At 47.2% G+C, this 26,102-nt stretch overlaps 1 protein-coding gene across 6 annotated transcripts in view; it reads right to left on the bottom strand.

The window, feature by feature from the left end:
* Positions 1 to 32: 32 nt before the first annotated feature.
* Positions 33 to 26,102, bottom strand: part of LOC142887035 (BAR/IMD domain-containing adapter protein 2-like) — a 224,197-nt gene continuing 198,127 nt past the window's right edge. For 2 of the 6 annotated variants that reach the window (XM_076024363.1, XM_076024358.1), the window contains 11 exons: positions 23,130 to 23,191; positions 21,252 to 21,323; positions 17,928 to 18,065; positions 11,189 to 11,341; positions 8,394 to 8,636; positions 7,652 to 7,877; positions 6,995 to 7,196; positions 6,774 to 6,842; positions 6,531 to 6,684; positions 6,243 to 6,280; positions 4,247 to 4,464 (listed from right to left, as the gene is read on the bottom strand). In XM_076024363.1, coding sequence (XP_075880478.1) covers positions 4,380 to 4,464; positions 6,243 to 6,280; positions 6,531 to 6,684; positions 6,774 to 6,842; positions 6,995 to 7,196; positions 7,652 to 7,877; positions 8,394 to 8,636; positions 11,189 to 11,341; positions 17,928 to 18,065; positions 21,252 to 21,323; positions 23,130 to 23,191 — 1,442 coding nt within the window. In that variant the 3' untranslated portion in view covers positions 4,247 to 4,379. The other 4 variants (XM_076024362.1, XM_076024359.1, XM_076024360.1 and 1 more) reach the window with 4 other exon arrangements.

Here is a 26,102-nt window from a genome sequence, read left to right on the forward strand (position 1 = left end):
GAGAAAAAAAAACACAAAAGAGAACCAACGACGTAACTTTTGTGCACATTTATTATTTTGATAAATTTATATGCACTTTCTGTACAGTTCATATATAATACAAACAAAAGTGAGAAATAAACAAGTGAACCTAGATTTATTAAAACAAAAAAAAAAGAAAAAACACAAAATGTTTGAAACTGTTTGCCTCCCAAAGAGCTCTGCAGTAAAGTCTCATCATAAATCACTCAGTGTCAAGGTCTCACCCCTTGGAAAAAGTACATTTCACACTTCAAGCACAGGCATTTCAACTCATTCTCACACCCATTATTTGACATTTCTGCCATTTCCATCACAAACGCAATCTGAAGGCTATCAGGACCCGTCAGACAAAAAAAACCTCTCCAAGGGGAGTGGAAAATACTGAGAATCCATGATTACAAGCCATAATACTGTGCCTTAGCAGACAGGTTACCACTCCCTTAATGCTCAGCGTGAAGAAAGACCCAGTATTGTCATGCGCTCTGCACTTAACTTGAAAACAAAACAAAACTTGAATTTAAAGGAGCAGAAAAGAAAAGGGCAATCCACTATGGTGGAGTTGCAAATGTACTGTACTACAGCTTTCTAAAACTGAATAAGATGAAATAACAAACAAAACTTAAACATATATTAGAAATATCAAAAAAAAAAAAAATACACGTTGAACTGAGAATGATTGAGAAAGCACATAGTTTAGTAGAAGGCACAGATCCCCACATGGAAAACATGGGCATACTGTATCATCACTAGTAAATATAGGGCTTAGCAAAGCATAGTTACAATTTGCTCGACACTGGTGCTACGCTATGCTAGCTACTCTCTCCCGTCGACTTGCCAGCGCTTCTGGCGACAGCGTTGCAATGAAGGCTGCCACCGGCCCTTTTAAAGTTCACCATCATCGCAACTGCTCACGAGGCATTAAACGATCCTCAAAATCAAATTTACACTGTATAGAAGTAGATAAATAATAAGAAGAATGTTGACGGCGTTACCTGTAAAAACTTACCAGCCAAACCTTATCCACAACCGGCAGCGTCTAATAAACTTAGAGAAATTATAAAGTCAAATAGGCTACTGAAGCGATTGTGACGAGTCAAAAGGTCGAGCCAGTACACACACACGCACACAATCCACTCACACTCTTGGGCCCTCCTATGACGACCTCACACTACTTTGAATCTTGGCAGTATTTACACTTTTTCACCCCATCAGAAGGAAAAAAAAACGGGGCGAGGGGGCCCCACAGGTGGACGGCGGGTGCGGGGCAGGACGCTAGTAGAAGATGGGCGCAGATCGGTCGTCGATGAAGGCGGGGCGGAGGTAGACCTCCAGGGAACGGTCACTGCGGGCAAAGGAGGGGCGGGACAGAGGGGGGCACAATGAGAGTTTGGCGGACCTCGAAGGGCGGAGCACAGAGAAAAAAAGGAGGTCAGACCCAAAGAAATGTCCCTCCCTCCCTTCATGGCAGAGCAGTCGGGTGGGTACCTACTGTGAGTTTCGGCAAGCGTGTTGTGAGAGAAGTCTGCGAAGGGCATGCAGGACCAACGCATGCAGGGTTAGTGTTTTTATAAATGTGTGCGATTTTGTGATGTTAACATAAAATAGATTTAGATTTAGTGTGTTTGGGCAAACATTAAGGACCTGCTGGATTGACAGATTTGGAAACTTGCTGATAGTTTTCTTACGAGCAGACCAGTAATTGAAATCATTCATCCAAACATGTATTTTCCTGCAGCTTTTTTTTTTTAATTTTTTTTATTTTTTCCCCCCCCAGGAGAGGTGCGTTTGCATCAGACTGTCCAGTGTGACAGCACAACCGCGCCCCCTGCTGTCTTCCTGTGAAGGCTGCAGCAAGCCGTGCGTCTCTGAATTACTTGTCTGCTGGTAAGAGCCATGAATAAGTTTCAGATGGCGACAGAATGAGCCTTTTGAGGGACATTATGCCACGTCCAGGTAAGCCAAAGGAGCTTTTTAAAAAGGCCTGTGTTTCCCAGCATCCCATCTGCAGCCAGAACAGCCAATGAGAGCACAGAGAAGCAGGCAGCGAGAGAGAGAGGAGATTAAAGGTGATTGGCTGGCCAAGGAAGGCGATGGAGACCAGAGACTTACGGAGGTCCTGTTCGCTCAGAAGCGGGACAATTCTGGACCCAAACTGGAAGGTAAAGAGAACCTTTGGGTTTGAACGGCTCATCGATCAAAACATGCATGACTCACATTCTCTCTTTTTTTTTTTTGTTAGTCTGGTGCAAGATGAACATACTGACGGCTGATAATAAGAACGTTTCACCAGAACAACAATGGATGGATAGTAGAGGTAACACACTTCATGCTCTTCATGCCATAAACAACGTGCGCGATTGTTTTTTTGTTTTGTTTTGTTTTGTTTGCTAAACTGAGGAAATGTATTGCGACCAACAGGCAACTATTCAGATGAGTGATGTGTCGCCCAGAACCCCCCCCCCCCCCAAACACAACTTTAAAGCAGAAAAAATAATCTCAAATGCAACCAGGAAAAAAAATAATCATAAAAGACCAGCAGGCAGTTCCAGTGCAGGTAATCACAATGTAAATACTGTTCACAAAACCACCAAACATCACCACACACGCACTCGGGCGCGCGCGCGCACGCACACACACACACGGACGAACAGGCACGGCAGCACATATGCTATGGGTGTTACTGGGAGGGAGGGGGGGTAGGCGGCATGCTGATCGACATGATGCAAAAAATAAAATAGATGCAGAACAAATTCATTTTTAGGGAAATGTGTTACTTATGTTGCCGAATTGGAAAAAAAAAAAAAGAAAAAAGTTGGATATTTATACATTGCTGACAGCCTCAAATGTCCCTTAATTGGGACAACAAATCCCATTTGCGTCATGCTGGCAATGCTAGCATGTTGTTAGCAAATGTCACCTCTAGATGCCTTTTAGATGACTAGAGTTGGTCATTGTAGACACAGTGCATGTAACCAAAACACTTGCAAGGAGTTACTACACTCTCTTGAAACCAAAAAAGCCATCTAATTAAAAAAAAATGATTATAATTGAAGGCATGTCTTGTGAAGGTCTGGTACAAATTGAAACTTCATTGCCGCTGAAGGAACAGAGTTCTCGTCAGACCAGACTGTTTATTAATATATAGAGATATGTTTTATTTAGAATACCTTTGTAAAAAGTCACCATACATTCAAGGTCAATGTTCAGGATCACATTTCTTCTGGTTTCCCGCCACAGCATGCATAAGATAAACACTTGAACTAACGCGTAGTTTCTCATTATTTATGGAGTTTTCTTTTTTCTTTTTGTACAACAAGGACAATAATTTGCCAAAAATAAAAAGACCAATTAAAGAAAAAAACAATTAAAGAAAAACAACTACAGAGCCACTTAGGGAGTACAATCATAAAAAACACTGAGCTCAGCAGAAAGCCGTGGTTGTAATTGAACTCAAAGAACCAGATCACAGCTATTATCCATGAACAGAAGATCATCGGCCCGTTCACACGCATGGTGGCTTCAGGGAGAAAAAAAAAGAAAAGACAAACTGAAGGTCACATCGGAGCGAGGCATTTTAGTTTGCCAGGAAATGACGGTAAATCAAGTGAGTTGCGTTCTCTTTTTGGGAAGAAAGGTTGAAACTGAAACTTCCTTTCCTCTTTGAAAAAAAAAAAAAAATGAAAACATGTTTCTGCAAACAGCCAGAACGCGGTGCATTTCGGTGGACTGACGCAAATAATTCATTTATAGAGATATATACTGTATATTACCAAAGCGCAGTCTGAAGAGTTTTGCTTCATCGCACGTAAAATAAGTCTTTATAAGAAAAAGGAAAAAGAAAAAGATAAGAAAAGCAAAGTAAGGCAAGTCAGACACACACACATCCCCCGGGACTGGAAATCAAGTCTAGCACTGACACAGGGAAGCACAGCGCGACCTACAGGATTTCTCGGGAACAAGAACACAGAAATCTGCTGCACAGCCTTATTTTTGAACAGAGCTTATAGTTTGTTTTTTTTTTTAACATGTGTGAGTGTGTGTGAGTGTGTGTGTGTGTGTGTCTGCGTGTGTGTTTGGGTGGGAGCTGGGTTACACTTGGCCCACGTGTGCTTTTCAGAAGGCCATTCAAGCCGGCAGCTTGAATACAATGATGTTAAGGAGTCTTTTGGCACTTGTACAGTACATGAACATGTCTTTTTTAATTAATTTTTTTTTTTTTTTCAAATTTGACAAAAGAAAATGACACAACCATGTACATGCATGAAGAGACGAGCAGTAGCAAAGGCAGTCTCTTGTCGGTCCGCGACGGTGGACCGCGATCAGAGAGAGAGTGAGAGAGAGAGAGATTCAGATCGTATTCAGAGTCCGTATCGATGCATGCCAAGCAGGAAGACCCCGCTCTGGCTCTCCTGCTCAACGCAATCCTCCACCCACCAACCGCTACTGTCCACACCAGCACCAGCAGCAGCAGCACCCAGGGACGGACGCGAGGAAGGAGAGAGGAAGGACCCGGGGAGGAAGAGAGGACAGAAAGGAGGGATGAAACTGGCCTCTTCCACTCGGAGAATGGGTGTGTGTGGAGGCAGAGGAGGAGGAGGAAGAGGAGTAGACAAGTGGACAGGTAGGAGGCTAAGAGGAGGTTGGGGGAGGGGGTGAGGAAGAGGCCCCTGTGCTATCCGGAGCTGTCTGTGTCTGTGACTGTGTGTCTGTTCTCACACAGTCGAAATCAATTTGCCATCAGGGCTGTCACTGTGGAACAAAGAGAGAAGGAAGCTTGCCAGGTCGGACACACTCAGAGAGAAATGGAGAAAGACAAAGACAGGCAACAAGGAGGCGCGGTGGAGTTGAGGAGAAGGTGTAGCCGAAGGGCGGGGATAAGCTGTGCCCCGCCCCCACCTGCAGCTACAACTCCAAACACACCTGCCGTGATCAGGAAGATTAGACTTTCAAATTCCCTCATCAACTGGTCGGACTCGCGGGAATCCGTTTGGTGTTGGTCGCACTCGGCGGTGCGTTGGTTTTTGCTCGTTTCGTTTGTTCGGAAAAATTTCCCCCGCAGCCGAGATGTAGTTCTCGTTGTCGTTGATGAGGAAATCAAGTCATCTCCTTCGTTGGATTGATGCTGTGTTAGTTTCAGTCTGTCGGGGGGGGGAGGGGGTGAGTACACCCTGCAGAACAGCGCTGTCCCAGAATAACTGGCTAATAATTAAACGACGCGACAATACAGACATTCAGAGCAGACGAGTGCGTAAAACAGCCTGGAGCCCCCCGAGGCTGACGGGCGGGCGGCGGTGACTGGGATGAAGTCAGCAAGACGACTACTGTCACAACGAGGAGTGCAAACACCACCACCACCACCGCAACCGCACGCGCGCGCTCACACAACACACACACACACACACACACACACACACACACACACACTACATTTCTCACACATTTATATACATGAACAAAAGGATGTGCTCCCTGATTGGACAGAAACAGACGCGGCAGTCGTTCCTAAAACCCTAAATCTCACACTGGCCTGGTGAGTCAGCGAGGATTTGACGGGATTAACTGGCACTGATAATAAAGAGAGGGAGAGGCTGCTTCCAACTACGTCTGTTTCCATTATTTATTTATTTTAATTTCAAAAGCAAACGGGAAGTATTTGTATTGTATTGTATTGACTACGTTTTGCAAAGCCTTTTTCAGTTAATTAAGTTGTTAACAGGCGGAAATGTAAAAAAAAACAAAAAACACCATAGGTTATTTACTGCAAAGTCTTTGCCAACTTCAATCATTCAACTTAATTTTAGATTTATTTTAAGCAGCATCGTGCATTTTTTTGTCTATTGCTCTGAACAAAGGACGTAAATCAACGGCTTTGATTAACCCTGGCTGGATTGATCAAAATTTTATTTAAAGTGATGTCGCATAAAATATAATAGTCTAGAATGATTGTTCTACTTTATGTATTTTGAAATATTGTGTGAAACTTTGTGGTTTGTTTGTTTTTTTAAATCAATATAATCCTATACTTTTTTTATTTTTTTTTATCCTTAAGTCCTATTATACATTTGTTTGGTGCTGCAACATTTCACATTTCACAGTGTTTAGAGCACGTAAAGAGCAAGGTTATTTTTTTTTTCTCACATCTTCAGAAATTGTACAGCAAAAATGGCATCAGTCAGTCATGTCTATCATAATTAATGTTGCGGGGCAGAAAAGTCACTTACCTTGTGGCAAAGCGGCCGTCGTAATCCTCAATAGCGTTCTGGAGAGCCCCCCCCAAAAAAAAATATATATCAGATTTCATGCGTTTCGCCTGCAGTACTCAAAAACAACCACTGGGTGGCAGCTGACACTCGCTCAAAAAACATCCCCTCCCCTCGCTCCAGTTGCTGCAGGATTACTCACATCCCATTAAACAACACGAGGCAGATGGCGGTTTACATGCGGCGGGAGCTCGAGTAACAAGTGTTTGCGTGTTGTTGTGTGGCGGGCGTCTAAAAGCCCGGACGCACCTGCGTGCCGAAGCCTGCCATGCTGTAGGGCCGCGGGCGGCTCTGCGCCAGGCTCTGTGCCAGCAGCCGGGCGGTCAGGCCGTAGTCGGGTGTGGGCAGCGAGCCGTCGTTCTCCAGCAGGTTGCCCGTGCTGCTGCTCTTGCCGTGGTGCAGGCTGGGGAGGGACGGGGGCGACACGGGGGTCGGGCAGGGGTCAGTAAGAGGGGTGGGAAGGTTGTGCTGTGAGGGGTGGGAGCTACGTACTTCACTTTGAGCTTCTCGCTGTCGCTCTCGGGCAGCACGCGCGTGTAGGAGAACGGGAACCAGCCGCGCCTGGGAACGAGAGGCAAGAGAGAGGCTCAACTTTGGCATTTTCGCGGTTTCAGCCGGGGCCGTTGACCTGGCTGAAAGCAGCAGCAGCAGAAGAAGAAGAAGAAGAAGAAGAAGCAGATGAAGAAGAAGAAGATGAACGTAAAAGCCCTCACATCTTGTTCTTTTCGTTCTCGCCGTAGTGCCAGCCGTCACGCGCCTCCGGCACCAGCAGGGTGATGACGTCGCCCTCGGAGAAGCTGAGCAGCGTGCCGTTGTCGCCGGCGGCGTGCGAGAAGATGGCCTGCACGCGGGAGCGCCCGTTCTTCTCCAGGCCCGCCGCCATGGAGCTGGACCTGGGCAGGGTCCTCGTTTCTCCTTTGCACAAAGAAAAGAGACAAGGTCAGCGGATCCGTTCAGCCCGTGCATTCTGATGGCTGTCTATGGGGACACGGAGACACCACTTGAAGTTCTGCAGGTGTGAACTGCTGTGAAGAGTCGAGGGGGGAAATTCCCACCATGGCTTCATCCACAACCAAACATGGATGAGAAGAACCGCAGCAGAACGTGACGTACTGCCCTACAGGAACTGTCTAACTTATTAAGAAATGTTGCTTTTACTTTGCGAAAAACTGCAAAGGCAACGCAGCTGCAGTCTGCATGAAGGAGTAAGAATGGAGATGGTCTTCCAGGCCGTGTTAACATCTCAAATCAAATATCTGCTTCTTAGTTCTTGGATGCGGCCGGCGGTCGGAGAACCAGATCCCAGTTTCCCTGCTGAGACACAGAGGTTCCGGCGCTCTTGGATTTGGACCACCGTCGGGGGCTCTTACCCACTGGGTTCTTGTTCTTGGCGGGGGCAGGCCTGCGCACGGGGAGGGTGTTGGAGTAGACGTCGCTGACCTGTCTCTGGGGCTGCGCCTGGGACGGGCCCTGCGCCTGGGCCTGTGGGGACGAAGGCCTGACCTGGGACATGTTGCCTCCGTCCGTCCAGTACTCCTCACCGTGGACCCCCGTTGTCCCGTTCACCATGGACATGCCGTCGGGGCCCATCAGCCTCTGGAATACAAGGGATTTCCCCCCCCCCCGGAGATTGAAAGGATGTCAGAGCGAGAAGACAGTGCGGCGCTCCTGGATGGTTCTGCGGTGGTGGGACTCACTGGGACTACAGCAGTGATATAACACCGGGCTGCAATGGCCCAAAAAGAATTTCCAGCACCAGGAAGTGACGAATAAACACAAAATCAAGAAAACAAGTGTATGATTCAGAAAACACTGTGTTTCGCGGACGTTGTTTACGTCCTCCTAACAACACGTTTCAAAGTTTAGGCGTTTCCATGGACAATTCTTTTATCACGGTATTTAGGTTTTGCGCAGTTCTAGGGGGGAATGGAAACGCAGCTGCTGACTTCACAAAGGCCCGACTGCCTGAACTTTATGGCCTTTGTCAACATTCTGTACCAAGTTTGAACATTTTAAAGCACTTTTTGTTCAATCTTTGAGCCACAGACGTGTCTGGGTTGGTGCGCGGTGGCGGAGAGAACTGCGGATGACACAACGTCCGCTGAAACTCACCGCTGGGTGTCCCAGGCCGCTGCCCATGAAGACGGCCAGCTCCGGCGGCACGGGGAGGGGCTGGGCCCCGGGGATGGGGTCGGAGATGACCAGGTTGGACTTGGAGGAGTGCAGGGGGCTGGTGCCCCCCAGGGCGGCCGAGCCCATCTGCTGGGCCAGCAGCATGGCCCTCTCGGGCAGCTTGTTGGGGTCAGAGCAGGCCTGCTGCCACACCGGGATCTTCTGGGTGAGGAGGTCTTTGCCCTGGAGTGGAGGTCAAAGGTCGGGGTGCGTGAGCTTATATCACAGAACATGCTCCGGTCGCTCAAGCAGTTGGCCGTCTGGCCCAGCAAGGCCTTCTCTGCTGGCCCTAAACATACTGAGAAAAGCTCATTTTCCCACTAAACACCATAATAAAGTGACTCTCCATAATGTGTTTTCTTCATGTCACATTATCCACCTGGTTGCACTGCTTCCATCATTGTATATTACGGTAGAGTTTTTTATCCAATCATATTTCAGCTAGCTGGTGTTCTGTGAAATCTGCCTGAGGATCACGAGAGGCGGACAGACTTCTTGTTCAGTTTCTGTTGAGTCCTCTCATTCATATAAATAGTCTCTTCGGACTCGTACATGAACCAGCAACAACGCACAGTTTATTGTACAAACTATTGGACAAATTTGCTGACATGGTGAAATTTTGGCAGACTTATGAACATTTTTTTGACGAATGACTTGAAATCATCATTTCTTGACAGTATTGTTGCCATTATGAGGTGCATTAATTCAGCTGGGACTAAGTGCAACGCCACTGCAGGCCCAGACGTCGCTGGTTTCAACTCAGAACTGTTATTCGATCGGTTGGTTAACACTCTTTGTTCTCGAGTAAACGCTTCTCAAAGCGTTCGCCAACCCCCCCCCTCGACCGCTGACCTTTGCGCGGCTATGGCAACGCTGTGCGTGGGCGCCGGCGTGGGACGGACCGGCACGCAACGGCGCCGCCCACAACAGCATCTTGACCGTTCTTCCGCAGGCGGAGCGAGCGGAGAGGAGAGGAGAGGAGAGGAGAGGAGAGGAGGGAACGCATGCACGTGCTAGTTGTCTCGCTGCATTTCGCTTTTCATTTTGCAGATCCCGCGTGCACAAACACACACATACACACAAAAAAAAAACCACAAACACGGGCAACCAGGCAGCCAAACCCGCTGGGAGAGGGTTCTTCAGTTTGCTGAAGGTGAACTCTTCCCACGCAGACCCCCTCTCCCTCTCCCTCCCCCTCCCCCCCCCAACCTCCCCCCCAAACACCTGATTAATGACTTGACTGCACGGCAGGGACAGAAAAGAGGCAACAACACACACACACACACACACACACACACACACACACACACACACACACACACACACACACACACACACACACACACACACACACACACACACACACACACACCTCCTCAGCCCGGCAGTTCACACCCACCAGCACTCCCAGGAGACTGATGTAGTCCATTAGCCAAGAATATCAGTTTCTTGGCTAATGGACATTTGGACATTTGTATCACACACACACATACAAACATACAGACACACGGACACACACATTCACACGCGCATAACGACATGTTCGCCGCCACACTAAATGCCTCCAGCGTCTCCGTCGCGACGGAGGAAGGAGTCGGTTCGCTCGCCGGCGGAACTTTTATTCTGCAGAAGAGCGTGAAAACCAATTTGCAACTCCTTCCCCGTTCATTGCTCGCAGATTTACAGTCTATCCATCTTTCCTTCCCATCTAAGACTTCAGCCTATTGACGGCAGTTTTCTATTGGAGCTTTTTTTTTTTTTTTTTTAGTGAAGTTAACGAGCACGGCGCTAGTTCCCTGCACAGGGAGGGGGAAAAAAGCCGGCAGTCGCCCTGAGGTGCAATGATGGATTGCAGCCTCAGATTCAGCCTGTCAGCCGGGAACCGTGTGCAGTCTTGATGATTTTTTATTTATTTATTTTTTTCCCTACGAGCAGTCGGAGCTAACGTGCATGTACTACACACTTTTATTTGGCTGAGCTGGTTTCTTTAAAGTACAACAGAGATGACAGGTAAGGCGCAGGGGTTTGGGGAGCATCAGCAAAAATCTCTGCTCTCATTTCTTGTTTGGAGCAAATTGGGCAGAACAACAGCAGCTGATAGGCTGGTGAGTGGAACTAGCTAACTAACTAGCAACTGGCCACGTCCTATTAGCCACTGATGTGACTAATTACTCAAACTTAATCAAGGAAACTGCAATTACTTCAGAGCATAAAACTCACATTTGGGCTTTGGCTTTCAGGTCTGTGATTTCAAATTAAAAGCGTGCGCTTTATGCACTTCCTCCAGACTTTTATATTGCCATGTTATAGCTATTACAATCTGAATGTTCTGAGCCCCCCGCCCCAAAAAAATAAAAAATAAAAAATAATAATAATAATACATGTTTAGCACTCTGTTTACAGCTATCTGAAAAAACTCTTCTGACTGACCCTATTTAGCTTTCTGCTCAAATCGATGGTTAGTTTTGCCATCCACATGTTGTCACCAGAGACACACACGGTTAGAAAACCTTGTATAACGCATAATATGGGACGTTTTAGCATAATGTGTCGGTTTAGCATAATAATATGGAACAGAGGAATTTATGTATGAATAGAAACTCACCGACCTTGAAGCAGACAAATATGTGTACGTGTGTGCGTATGCACACACACACACACACACATATGTATATATATATTCTTTAATTATGGCTTCCTCAAAAACATCTGCTAAACATGCCATTGGGACTGACCTTGCCATGGTAGGCGCTGCTGTTCTTGGCCACGGCGCACTGGCGGTCCACCAGGAAGCAGTACCTGCGGCGCTCCTCGGACAGGGCCGTCTTGTAACCCTCGGCGATGAAGGTGTCCAGCTCGGTCTGCTTGCTGCTGATGGTCTCCACAAACTGTTCCGAAACATCCACAGACAAAACAACAGCAGAAGACGTCAGCTTTTGGCACAAGAGCAGCAAAAAATGGAAAAATAATAAATAAATTAAAAAAAACGCGATGTGTGAATTCAAATAAAGCCTCAGCGTTACGGAGATTTTACAACTCGATCGGAGCCGCTTGCCGCAGCACATTCTTGTCCTGCCAATCATCCGCCTAGCGCCACCGGAGCAATTAGGGTCTGAGTGCACCTTGGCTGCAATAGTTGTGTGTGTGTGTGTGTGTGTGTGTGTGTGTGTCTGGGGTGGGGGGGGCTTTGTTCAGTTTCTCTGCTTGTTTTTTTTTTTCTTTTTCTTTTTCTCCACCTCCCCGCCGGGTGCTGCCAGGCCAAAGGCAATTAAGATTAAAGATCCGGCCGTTTGGAGGAGGAAACGCTCACCAAGACCCACTAATCCGCTCTACATCCTGGACAATAACAAACAACGGGGGTGTGCAGGGGGTGAACCGTGGAGGTGGGGGTCTCTTGACACATCCGCCCAGGGGGAAATTAATAATAATAAAAAAAAAAAGGGTAGGGGGAGAGAAATGTCAAAGGGAATTGTGAGTTCAGCGGCTACACACGCTCGCAGTGGGAAGTTCCAGGTGGAGGAAGTGGCTTTCAGGTGTTCTGCAAACCTGCCATGTGAGAATGTACACCACCAGTCAAGGGGTCCTATTTACTGGCTAGAACTCGGCCCGCAGAGAAATCTGCCGCTTTGAAGCTCATCAGTGAGAAACGTTTCCCCGCATCTGGAATCTAAACTATTTTAAGAAGTTATAGATGTTAAAAAAAAAAAAAGAGAGAGAGAGAGAGGAGAAGTTTAACGCAAAAGCCTCAGCCGCACGCAGCAAAGCAACTGTGGGTGCAATAATAACTCCGGGAGATTTCCTCTCCCCATAGACGAAAATAAAAAAGTTACTCTTTAAAGTTACTCTTTAGAATCCCACAATGACTCTCGAAGCAGCTAATGAAGTTTTGCTCCTCTGTGCGAGCCAGATGCAACTTCCTGCGGCGTCGCCGCGCCAAGTGCAGATGTATTTCATTGGGCAACCACCAGAGCACACTGCTTCCCTGCAGCCAGCCAGCCAGCCAGCCAGCCAGCCAGCCAGCCAGCTTTATTGGACTCCAGACGGCTAAACGACGACGAAAACAAACCCTCGGAGGCAGTTTTCATGAAGTGCGCGTGAAATGTGGCGCAGGCGCCGCAGCAAAAACTCAGGGAGCGTCTGTCAAATGACCTGCTCCCTGCGTGCACGAAAAAGGCTGCGACGAGGCACAGAGGAATCCGGCACTGCCGATTCGTGACTGAACAATTCAAAGCGCTTTTAAAAAAGGTCACGGGCAGACAAAGAGCACAGGAGGGGAGGCCCCGGCAAGCGGCAGACACCATTATGTCGCAGCAAACTCAGGTTTCCTCGCAGCAGGACCGACTTGTTCTGCAAAGATTATGAATATAAATGAAACCTGATGCAAATTATTAATGCGGTTTTCGGTGAGCACAGAGCCGGTAATGGAGGGAAAGGCACCTTTGGAACATGCAAAGCACGAATTAGCATTCTGGGCCTCGCCCGGCGGCCGCAGCGTCGAAGATTCTAACTCGAGAAATGTGTCTTTAATGTCCGACTCGCGATTGTATCGGATTCTGTAACCAACCAGCTTTGTTGAAATGAAACAGCTGCTAGCTGCAACATGAAGCCCAGGAAGTAGACGAAGAAGGTGAACAGGAAGTAACAGGAAGGCGTCTGATGATTCCAGTTTATAAATCTTATAAACGTCAACCCAACATCTGTATTTTGATTGGTCAGCTAAAAGTTAAAATTAGCCCACAGAATTAGGTCATGTGACGTGCAACAGTGGCAGGATTCACAATGATGTGAACCTTGAGGAAAAATAAGAATATACACCACCAGTCAAAAGTTTGGACACACCTGTTTCTTCATTATCTTTACTACGCTGTAGATACATACTGAAGACATCAAAAATATGAGCAAGATATGTGGATGAATGTGTTCATTCATAGTTGTGATGCCTTGAGTGACAAAATACAATGTAAATAGTCATGAAAATGACAGAAAAACGATTAAATCAGAGGCGTGTGTCCAAACTTTTGACTGCTGATGTATTTCCCTGTACGTTTCAGAGCCGAGCAGCTCAGTTGCTGTTGCCGTCCCGTCATCATGAGCGGAACTGAAAAGCGCACCTGCGTCAACGCCGCCTGCTCAGATAAGCCGCACGCACGCATGTTGTTGTTGTTGTTGTTGTTGTTGTTGTTGTTATTGCTGCTTATCTACTGCACTTGCACGTCAACCACAAACCCCACTTTTTTGCGCACCGGCTGCTCCAGGTTGGAATCTCCCTGCTTTCAGGGAGATACGAGAGCGTACTGAAGGAAGCCTGATCAAACACGGCGAGATATTAATGCCGAGTCCTGACCTCCATCTTTTCTCTGCCTCCTCCGTCTCGGCTCCTAATAACCACCCGCGCAGCAGCACGAGGAGTTTATCTAGAACAGGAGCCACTCTCTCTACTCCACCTCGGTCGGCTGAAGCAGCAAAATTAGCATTTTGGCAGTGGGGCTTTTTTAGCCGTTAATGAGACGGGGCAAGGAAGCTGGGGGGGAGGGGGGGGTGCATGAAGAGGAGGAGAGGGTGACAAGGAAGAGGGGGTGGAGGAGGAGGAAGAAGAGGAGGAGGAGGAGGAGATGATGATAAGGAGCGTGGGAGCAGCGATCATCTGCAGCCGCTGCCAGACTCACTGCACCCAAACATATTTTACTTCTTGATGAAAAGGCAGGAGATAAAAAGGGAAAACTCATCTGCCTTTAAAGGAAAAAACACACACACACACACACACACACAGTGGTGGTGGAGGTGGACGAGGGGGAGGAAACGTCGAGCTCGCCACTTGCTCAGCTGATTTTTTTTTTCCTTTTTTTTTTAAATCTCGACTGAAACACCTCCCGACAAACAGGCCCGGGGTCGGTCGTTGCCGAGGCCGTTCTATAAGAGGGCGGTGGGGGGCCGAGACGGCCGACGCCCCCGGGGGGAAACAACTCTGCCGGAGACGGGTTGACTTCTCTCTTCTTCACGCCCGCAGCGGCGATACCATCGGGGGAAGTGAGCGGGCTGAGAATGAGAAGAGGGAGATTGATTTTTTTTTTTTCCCTTCCCCTTTGCTCGTCGCCGCAGCTATCGCACTGCGTGTTATGAGTCCGGAGCCTGATGAGCTCACTGCTCTGTGCAGATGGGCCCGATTGAGTTGTCACATGGAGGAGGGAGGAGGGAGGAGCCAACGCCGCCTTCCTGCATGACATTCATATGTATTATTCCTGATTGAAGCCAGACGCTGCGGCAGCGTCTCTAATGTGGTGTGTAATAAAGTGCAAATGAAATGTTTCCAGTTTCCTGTTTTGATAAAAAGTTAGTTTGGCTTTTGTTTTGTTTTTTTTCCCCCTTACTTGATTTTGCATGTAAAACATGGATGTTTTGCAGAATTAAAAGAAAATCACTCTGGACCTAGAATCCAGCATGCTTTCATGTAATGAAATGCAAGTGCCCATTTAAAATACACATTAACAAGACCAAGACCTTTTGGATTTGTGCTACTATTACATCATACATTTAAGTAAAAACAAACAAACAGTTCATTTATGCATATGTGTGTGTTTGTGTGTGTGTGTATGTGTGTGTGTTTGTGTGTGTGTGTATGCTTCTAACCATGTTCCATCTTCTCCTGACCTCAGGGTCACATGGCTACTGGAGCCAATAGCAGCTGAGTTAGATTAAAGGCCAGACTACACGCTGGACTCCTGCCCCTGTAAAGTAAGCTAAGTGGTGTCTAAATCGAGTCACCGAGTCCAGTTGAAAGCGCCATCTACTGGACGTTGCCAAGAACTGACTGCACCTTTAAAATGACCTCCTAGCGTGTCGATCCCTGCACATCCCGGCTGCACCGCGCGAGTCCCGATGATTCACCCTAGGGCGAGGCAGTCAGACTGGAACGTGTGTCAACTCGCAAGTTGGGCGCCAGCAACGGTTTTGCAGCTCGGGTTCTCGAACGCCTCGCCCCTCCCGGCCTGCCAACCACGTCGATCAACTTAAACAGCTTCAAATGACAGACGTCAAAGAGCTTCTCCTCGAGACGCAGTGGAACAAACTGGGAGTGACGGGACGGTCGCATCGACCCGGCCCCCCGGCACGGACACCAGGCGGAGGCATCTGCACAAGCAGCCAGTGGGGGGCGCTTCACCCCACACTGCGCACCAGCCAAAATGAGCCCATCTCGAAAAGCGCGATCCCATTCCGAGGTGAGATCGATCGGTGTTTAGCAGAAACTCTGCAAGCTTCAGTCTGAGCAGCTCTCATCCCTCCAGGACGTCGGGAACGGAAGAGATTTCTTTTCTCCCTTTTTTTTTTCTTTTCAAAGCTTCATTATTCTTTCTCTGACAGCAACACTGGCTTTAACCGATAACATGCCTCGTGGAAGGAGCTTCACGGTCGATTTCACCCCGCCGGAAAAGCGGAAGAAGGATTGAAAACTTAAAAGAACAAGTTGAGTCTGGAGAGGTTGATTAAGTATGAATCAGACTCTACCTGAGCTGCTCTCGCGCACATTGCCCATTTATGGAAGGAAGGGCACGGGGCGGCACCCGGAGCACATCCTGCTCTGCAACAGTTCTCTCTCTCTCTGACAAATAATCAATTTTCTAAGCTGTCGACGCACAAAGTCCATCAGCCGGACTAAAACTATCTGAAAAGAAGACGATAAGACGCTTGTCGGGCTCCAGATTCCTGGTTATGTCGAAAGATTTTTCAATTTCAAAGCGCAAACTCTCAGCACCAGTCGATCTTTACTGCAATTTATCACTGTAGGAAGTCTTCCATGGGTTTCTGACTAAATAAATAAATCAACTTCTGCATGAAACAAAGGGAGGCTGCAAGGGAAAACAGCAACATATGAAGGCTTTTATGCGAGCAGATGCACAACTTGACTGTTCAGCCTCCTATTACGAGAGAATCAACTTCTGCTGGTGGCTTTTATTGTGAAATCTGTAGGCTTCGTGCTACATCCTCCTGGGGAAAAAAATCTGCCGTCAGCTCCTTCTTGCTGACTTATGTTGAAGACTCGCTCACTGATGATTGCTATGTGCCGAAATACGATAGACTGAGCTCAGCACACCCACAAATTCCATCCAAAATTAACTAATTTTCCTTTTCCTTGTGCGGGATGCACAGAGTTTTTGTTTTTTTGCAGACACGCACGCACGCCAAACTCAGAATCAAACCTCCACTCTTTCGCCATCCCACTCAGGGCACCGCCACCGCCGCTGCCTCCGCCCCCACACTCGCCATTATGCGATTTACTTTTGCAAAGAATTAAGTCATTATTTTGCACCAAGACTGATGAAGCTCCGGCCCACGTGCACAAAGCTGCAACAGAACACTTCCCATTTTGTCCTTTCGTTTTGGATTTCACATGCCGCTGTACCCCGGAGGAGTTACGAAGCCGCTCGCGACTGCTTATTTCTCCAGATCCTCGTTCTTCCACATACAATTACGTTATTGCTGGAGCGTGAATGATAAATATGCAGCGTGTTTTTATATTTTACGGCTTCAGGTTGGGCTGCCTCCAGAGGAAGACTCGCCAAAGTGAGAGAGAGGGAGCTGAATGTACCTAGCATGGCAGATGGAACGTTTCCTGTATCACTTGGATTTATTTCACATTTCCATCTGGGAGAGCGATTCGAAATTGGGCCATTCAGAATATTGGGGGAAAAAAAATACATTAAATAAACGGAAAGGCGACTGGACAAACCTTCTGACTGTTGCATTCAAAGCAGGAAGAAGGAAGAAGAATTTAAAGCAGCACTTTGTTTTTCTCTTAAAGGAAAAATGTCACCAAGTGCTGATGAAATCTGAACTACTTGTATCTCCAACACTGTGTTCTCTTGGTACTTCTTCTTCTTCTGGGACTTTAAAGGGCAGCTAGCAACAGTCAGAAACTGATTGTTTATGTAAAACAAAAAGCCAAAGAAAGTTATTTTGCCGTGAAGCTCGCTCAGACTATTTAGACTTAATCACCTGTGAAAAAAAAAAAACTGACTGTCGATACGCGATCAGAGTAAACTAAATTTTCAACTCTTTGTTCACCCATAAAGAAGAGGACACCATTTAAAAATGGCCTGTTACTTCTTCTTCTACATGGTCGTCTCTTTGTTACATTTTTTTCCCATTCTCTGTAGTCAAGATGGATGTTCCAATTCCTCTAAGAATGTGCGTCTGTGGAATCCCAAAGAAACTGTGTGTGTGTGTGTGTGTGTGTGTGTGTGTGTGTGTGTGTGTGTGTGTGTGTGTGTGTGTGTGTGATCTCTAAATCATCTGGTGAGGGCTGCTCTGACGTCAAGAACCTTCAGTCCGGCGTCTCCCACGCTTTGAAAGATCACCTGCCATGCAGCCAGGCAGGCAAACCTTTTTCCCAGGCATCTATTTTGATAATCAAATGCAGTTCTGATGAATGCATAAAAAAATAAATAAAAAAAAACGCCGCCACCGGCGAGCTCTCACCTGCATCTCCTTCTCTCCGTACTTGGACGGGTTCTTGCTGCCCTGGCTCTTCCTGCGCAGCTTCTTCAGCTCGCCCTGGCACTTCTCCAGACTCTCCCCTTTGCTCTTGTGCTCCACCTGGTACTTCTTGAGGGCAGCCTGCGTGGAACAAGGGGCAGAGCACACACAATAAATCACCGGCACAAGTGAAGGAGTCCAGGGCGAAGGGCTGGAGGGCGGAAGACTGCTGCCCCTAACACACCTCACAACACGACAAGCTGCCGGGGACTTTGTGGCCCCAAAACAGCCACTGGGTTTCATGTCGTGTTGGAAAAATGTTGCCCAGAGGTAAAATTAAAGTTGTTTAGAGTAAAACACATCATAGCAATAAATGTGTGAAGGCAAATCGTGAACATTTTGAAATGTTTTTTTCATTTAAAAGGATCCAAAAAAAAAAAAATCACTTAATCCTCTGGGCAATGCTGTGGATTTTCTTTGTATTTCACAGTGAACACAACAGAGTCGGTTGCAGCCAGCAAAGAAGGATACATTAATTAATTAATTTACTAATTAATTAATTAATGGAAATGTGGAGATTTTCAAAAATTATAACCTTTTCAGAATTCTGGGTCATGGTGTACTGAGGACATGCACGTTATTGTATTTTGGCGATATGACAGGACAATCAAAAGGAAAGTATCCAAAAAATTAATTCACTAATGTGTGATTTGTGGAGCGTGCCGAGCTACCGCTCACAGCCGCTCACAGCCAGGGTTTATATATTTATTATTAATTGATTGAATTTGCTTGTTTAATTATTTATTTATGGAGAATAACAACTTTGTATCTGGGCTTCGCCAGTCCTCCCCGTTGCTGTAGTAACTGCGCCTGACGTGACAAAGCTTATGCTTTCCCTCTCCGCCGAGGCAAAAAAAACAAAGAAAAGGGCGACGAGAGCTCGTGAATGAGGCTTCGGCACACACACATTTCCTGCCGAGGACGCCTATAATCCCTGCAAGTATTGTTGGGCTGGAGGAGAAGCTGAGAGAGAAGCTGTTGTTGTCGGAGCGGCAGCGCGACGCCTGCAGTGTTTGGCTTTTCCTCTCGGATAGACGCTGCGAGGCCCGTCAGGACTGGCCGAGCCGGACTGGAAAACTCACATTTGCTTTTACACAGCGTTGCCAAACTATTTACCTGTAATTAAAAATATTCACTGTGTGATTGATCCAGTTTGGCAGTGAAAATTCGCTTTCAAACTCTAATGGGCTCCTCTGTTTTCAGCCTCCTGCTTTGGCTGGAGGTGTGGCCACGAGTCCAAGAAGGTATCAGTGCCCCTGTGTGACATCACAAAGGGACCCACACGCCGTGGCATGCATTTTCTAAATGGTGGTGCAAGCCAAAGAGGGGAAATGATGAACTTTTTTCCCATTTCGGGAGAGTTTATTGACAAGCTTGCGGCGCATGACTGAGGGAAAACCTTTCAGCAAAGTGACTTCTGCGTAATACAGGACCTTTAATTTAACGCTCCGTTAACTTCCTGAGTCAGGAACACCTTTGAAATACTGATAGGTTTCCACATCCCACCTTTAAGGCATGATGCTGCCTTTATTAAATAACTGCAAATGACTCATCCTTGATCACCTGCAAAGAAGCAGCACTTATTTTAATTCCTCTGCACTGTTGTTAATAATTCAGCTTTCTGTTTGCCTAAATAAGACAAATCTTTTGTTCTAGACACGCCATTCCACCTGGCAAAAACACAGGCCCATTAACTTCTGCCACAGGCAGCCGGAGATCTTGATCACAGGCAGCGACTGGCGACAGCTAATTATCTTGATTAGATCTGATTAGGAACACGGTGGCCAGGAAGGGGAGTTTGGAACCAGCCTCCGCAGCCTCCTCTTCACTCGTTTTTACCCCCATTTTACACTTCAGGCCCCTATTCTGACCTTTGTGTAATGACTGAAAAACTGTTTTCAAAGCCTCAGCGGCCCATTGTGTCAGACAAGAGGAGGAGAGTCGGAGACAGAGGGTGAACAGCGAGAGATGGAGAGGTGCAGTGCTGGGAACACACACACACACACACACACACACACACACACACACACACACACACACACACACACACACACACACACACACACACACACACACACACACACACACTCGGAAAAAGCGGCGAGCTTTCCTCCAAGTCTCTCTCTTCTGAACTCAGTCAAAAATTTGGATGATTAATTCACAAAGTCTGAGGCGAAATGACTGCCATTATCGTGGCGGCAGATCTGTGGGAAATTCATTAAAAGTAATGGACGCAAAAACCTCAGGGACACGCCGGGAATAGGCGGCTGTGAAAAGCGGTCGGTGTGTCGAACTAATAAGAGGAGCGTGAGCCCTTTCCTGCCTTTTTACGTATGAATTCACACAGAGAAGAAAAGAACAGAAAAGAAAAACACTTCTTTGCGGCAGAGACGAGTCGGAGGTTCTTAGCGGGAAATCCTTTCTCCTTGAGAACCTGTGCTGACAACATCTGGAGGTTCCATCTAACGCAATTCTAATCTTGCCAGTATGTATTTTGTGTTAATCAAATTAAAATGTTTAAAACAAAATGTTAATCGCTCCTGCGCATTATTTTCTAGGGAAAATGTGTGCTTAGACAATGCAGTTCTCGAAAACCTGCCCTTTGTGATGTCACAAAAGGTACTGCCATCTTACTGACGCCTCACTAAACACTCCCAGCCAGATGTTTCCATTTCTTTTATCCATTGACTGATCTCACCAGACTGCCGCACTGCATCCTTTTGATAAAAATAAACACTCAGTGTCTTATTAAAGGAATATCCCAAAACAAAAACCAATGGCCGAGGAATTGTAATGGCGCGCTGTGGTCTGACTGCCTGCATCGTGGCTTCTTTTTGAACAATGAAGTACGATTACGGCAGCGACATCCCATCCCCCAAAAGGCAACGCGGCGCAGCGCTGATCTACTTGCAGCCCACTCATTCTAAAGATAACACATGTAGACCATCTCCATAGTGCACACACACACACACACACACACACACACACACACACACACACACACACACACACACACACACACACACACACACACACACACACACACACACACACACACAGGGTTCTGTTATTGCATAATCAGTCGACTCTCAGCAGGTGCGGAGACATAAACGACTCCTTTTAATCGCACCCTTTTATTTTTCCCCCAATCAAAAATATTCTTGAAAAATACAACTGATACAACTCTGGTGAGACGCAGGTCCGCTTCCTGTCTCTCTGTTCACTGCCGTGTTCACACATGCAGATGTAATATGGAGCAACACTCACAGTCAGGTAGCGGGAGTCCAGGTCCACCTTCTTCTCCAGCTCGGACAGCAGCTCGTTGTGGAAGGATTTCAGCTGCAGGGAGGAAGAGCACAGCGGTCAGGGTCAGCAATGCCTGATGGGAGTTGCTGGTCAAACACAGGTGGGCAATTAGCGAAACGTACGCGGCCCTCATTAACTCTCGCTCCGGGATTAATATTTCAGCAGGCCAACCCCCGTGAACCCACTGTGAAGCCTGCTGCTGCAGCTCGGCCACGGCCGCGCAGTCACTTGTATACCGACGCCGTCTTTACCCGTCCGTCCGACTGACTGCAAAATAAACTTTCTCAAAATCACCCGTTCAAAACGTGAACCTGGCAGTCTGAACGCGGCTTTTAGGTTGTGATATACGACGATGACATATCGCTGTGCAACAACATGCTTTGGTATGCAGCCTCTATATTGGCTGAACGCTTTATTGGACTTATTGGCCTGAACAGGAAGCAAGAGGATGTGGAGTGGCTGCTCTTCCCCACATCTGCCTCCCAGTCTGAGGGTGTTACACTCACACTCATACCTCACTGTTCTTTTCTTTCTCCAGGAAAATATTAGCTTTCAATTTGCAACTTCTTCTAAAATGCCTGCAGATTTAGCGCACTTTAAAAAATGGTTTCCTTTAAATGCAGGTCTGTATCCCCTTGGCCATGAATAAATATTCTAAATGCATGTGGCCTTCCACTGGAATCACGTTTTTAATCCCCTAACAGAGACAGTAGCTGCTCAGGAAGCTGAGATCGTTTGGAGTGAATAAAGATGTCCTACTACCAAACTACCACTCCTTCATTCAGAGCGTTCTAACATTTTCATTCATCTCCTAGTTTCACTCTGTCACCCTGCAAGATCGGACGCACTTACTTACTATTATCAGTAAAGTCTGCTCCAAAAATACTGGACACCCTATTAGAGCTTTGTCTGCTTTTTGCGACCAGCAAACAATCTGCGCTGCTCACAGGATCCTACTTGACCCCTCACACACAATACATTCTGGGTTCCGAGTGGCTCCCATCAGGCTGCGTTGTCCACGTTGTTGGCCACTTGTGTTCCCACAGCAGTCCTACTGAACACTAACCCCTGCCCGTCTCAACATCATTGTCCAGCCCTTCGACAGACTGAATGCACATAGCGCTTCATTGTGACTCACAGAGCACTTTGTCATTGACAGCTACTAGAAAGTTTTAACTGAAGCACTTGTGAATGTTTTGTGCTCTCTGATGTTTGTCTAATGCTGCCCATTATGCCTTTTAAATTGCCGCTGAGGGACAAATGAAGCGATTAAATGATTGATTGATTGATTCATCCTCCAGCCAAATGATTTGAGACTCCAAGAAGAAAAGATTCCATTGTTTTTGTTGACAACAAGGAGCTCCAACTATGAGCGAAATCACACACACACACACACACACACACACACACACACACACACACACACACACACACACACACACACACACACACACACACACACACACACACACACACACACACACACAGGACACGTGAGCACATATTACCCAGAATGCTTAACTAACTCATTCCACCTTCTGTGTTAGCAGATTGGATTTAGCTCCACTCAGCACATTTGTTCTTGCAACACAACCTCGTGTTCGTTTAATTAATATGTAGTGTGTGCGTGTGTGTGCACCGCTCACAGGGAAGGCCTGTGTCACGGCCGGGCAGATTTGTTGCAGAGCCTCACCCCGCCACATTAAAATGTATTATTGTTGCACTAAGTCACGAAAACAAGAAAAGTGAGTGGGGCACTGTAAACTTTATGCAACCAAACTTTTTCTGTATGAAAAAGAAACCGTGCCACAGGTGTGGCGATGGTGCAGGAATACCAACCATCTCCTCCAGCTGCACTTGGATCTGTCTGTGGACCTCAGCCATCTGGAACAGCACATCGCCTGCACCAAAACAAAGAGGGAGAGAAGAAACGCGTGAGGAGCGCTACACAACACAAGGCCTCCTTTGCACAATGGCACGGTGGAAACGTGGGAAAGGAAGAGCAAGAACAGAAAAGGAAAAAAAAAATAAAATCAAAACACACACACACACACGCACACACACACACACACACACAGGAGAATCCTCCGGCGTGCAAAGCTCATGCAGACACGGGAAAATATAAGTGGGACAACGAAGAACACGATGAGTTTGTTTCTGGTACAGGACAACAGAAAAAAATAACAGAGCACGGGACAAATAAACCGAAGGCTAGAAAGAAGAAACCTCGGCTCTCACAGCTTGCAGGTGCCGAGTCGTTACTGTTTTGTTTTTTTGTTTTTTCATACATGGATGAACAAAAAGTGACATGAAATCCAAGCGGAACGTGACCGGGGAGGAGTCGAGGAGGGCCATGCAGCTGGTAGGAGTGTATGACATGTCCATATACCTACAGGATGCCTCTTCTGAATGTGCAGTGCAGTGTCAAGAAAAGGAACACAAAAAGCGACATTGAGCCAAAGACAGAGAGACAGACCTGGTGGAGAAATGAGACACACACATATTTTTCCTCAGGGTCCAAAGCCCCTCGGTGTGGAATCGACCTCACGCCTCAGAAACACCGGCGGCTGCTGAGTGAAAGCATCAATTTGACAGCATCATACTGGGTTTGAAATGGACGGTGCAAATCTTACATATTCTTTTAAATTTAGACATTACCTTAAAAATCCCCAGTAGATTTGCACGTATTGTAACACGGCGGATATGTGAAATTTCAAGTGCTTCTCATGCATGAAAATCACTTTGGTTAAATTTGAATATTTGAAATAAGAGGAATGCTTGGTAGGCAATGATAAAAAAAAAAAGAAAATCAAGTGGTTTCAACATCAGTGGTTTCTATCGAGGGGCTTTGGAGCTGTTTCAAAAGACAGCGTGAACAATGCAAACTGCTGTAGACAGGACCAACACTTCATCAAATAAACAGACATACATATTATGCATGGGGGAAAGAATGAAGTGCATCCCAGAAAATGTCTACTTGGGCTTTTTGTTCATGTTTTACAACCCATCAACCATGTGAGGTCACATTTGATACACTGTTTTAATTAGATTTTTCAGCCATCTGTTGAAAATAACTTTCTGGAATAATAAAAAAGGGGCGGCGCACCAAGCAGCAGCACTATTTATCATCTTCCTGAACAAACACTTCAAATATTTGCTGTATCATTATTATTATTTCAGCCGTGTGAGTGCAGTCACCAGCCTGTTATTATTTCAAAATGCCCCAAAAAACGACTTTGTTATTCGAATCTCCCTTCTCGTCGCTCAAAACAAATGTTTTGATCCGCTCCAAACTCCTCCGTTCAACCTTTCGGCGAACACTTGAATTGAATTGAAAACTGAAAAAAAACAAAAAACAAAGAGCTCCATCAGAACTGCTTGATTACCACCAAACCTGTCGAGGTGTTAGTCACCAGAAAGCTGAGGGCAGCAGAGTTTATTCATAGCTTTAATAACGTCATTAGCGGCAAACACAGTAACCCATGACTCCTCTCCTGCCCGGGGCTGCCAGGTATTTCGCACCACGTACACTCGACCCACTGATCTCACGCCTCGGAGGAGCGGGGGCGGAGCCTGAGCGTCCTGTCGTCTCCCCCCAGCAGGAGCTGCTAAGCAGCTTACAGATACTCATCCCTGGTCGCGGCCCTTAGCAGGCTTAGACGTTCTGTCCGCAGCTCCAACTGGCTGCCTCACTTAACAAATGAGCAGCCGTCACTCCGAAGAAACACGCAGGCACACACACGGGCTCGTGCACACGCACAACTAATCTGGCAGGGAGACGGGCTGCTCGCAGAGGAGGACGGCAGCAAGGTAAAGAATGAATGAATGTGCAAAATAACCCGACTTGTCATCTGTGTTCAGCAGTGCACGACATACCATGCCAACACACAGGGAGAGTGCGCATGTATGTGTGTGTGTGTGTGTGTGTGTGCGGTGGTAGGGGGGAATATTCACACTTTGGAGATGCAAATAGTTGCCATGGCAACCTGGATATCGTAGCACACAACACACAACAACATCAACAACGGTGAACTGGCTTCTGAAGCCTTCAGGGCCAGTCGGGCTGCGGAGACTCGATCAGGAATCCATGCCGAGGCGAGTGGGAGGGGGCAGGGGGCGCTACATGGATGTATTGTAAGAACTGGATACTGGACTGGCAATAAGGCTGCGAGCCCAGTGGCCACTCGAGGTACTACAGGAAAGAAAATCCAATGGGCCCAAAAAGCATTTCCCACATAGACCGCAGTACAAAAATAAACTTTAAAGCGGCTGACGGGACGACTGTGACCTGTAACTGACGTTGTCCAGAATCGTTCTTATTGGCCAAATAGATCCTGTGAGTTACAGAGGCACGATGGGAAGTGGCACTACTGTGTATGCTCTATGGGCCCATTAATGCGTAAGTCGAAGACTTTTTCGGCGGATGCGCTGGGTGAGCAGCTTCATTGAAATGAATGAGCCGCCATCTTGGACTCTGGGGGCCTGCGGGGCTGCGACAGCCGGAGCAATTTGGAGGTTATGTCTCGGCACAGAAGATCTTTGGCAGTCCGGCAGCAAACCTGCTGCTGACTTTTGCGGAGAAGCCGCCGCCGGTCCGAAGACGACATCGATACAGCTGGGTCGATACCCGAAGTGACAAAGGGTGGGGGTGAGGTGAGGTGGAGTGAGCACGTATGACACAAAGACACACACACACACACACACACGCTGAGCAAAGCCTCAAAGTCTCGTCACTGTTGAATCAGGATTTCCAGGCCCGCCCCGACCCCGCCTCCCGCCGGCTGAGAGGGAAACAATCGCTGCTCTGTGGTT

Source organism: Nelusetta ayraudi, unplaced genomic scaffold (assembly GCF_046127955.1).
Source record: "Nelusetta ayraudi isolate G7.1 ecotype Tasmania unplaced genomic scaffold, CSIRO-AGI_Nayr_v1 ptg000016l, whole genome shotgun sequence".
NCBI lineage: Eukaryota > Metazoa > Chordata > Actinopteri > Tetraodontiformes > Monacanthidae > Nelusetta > Nelusetta ayraudi.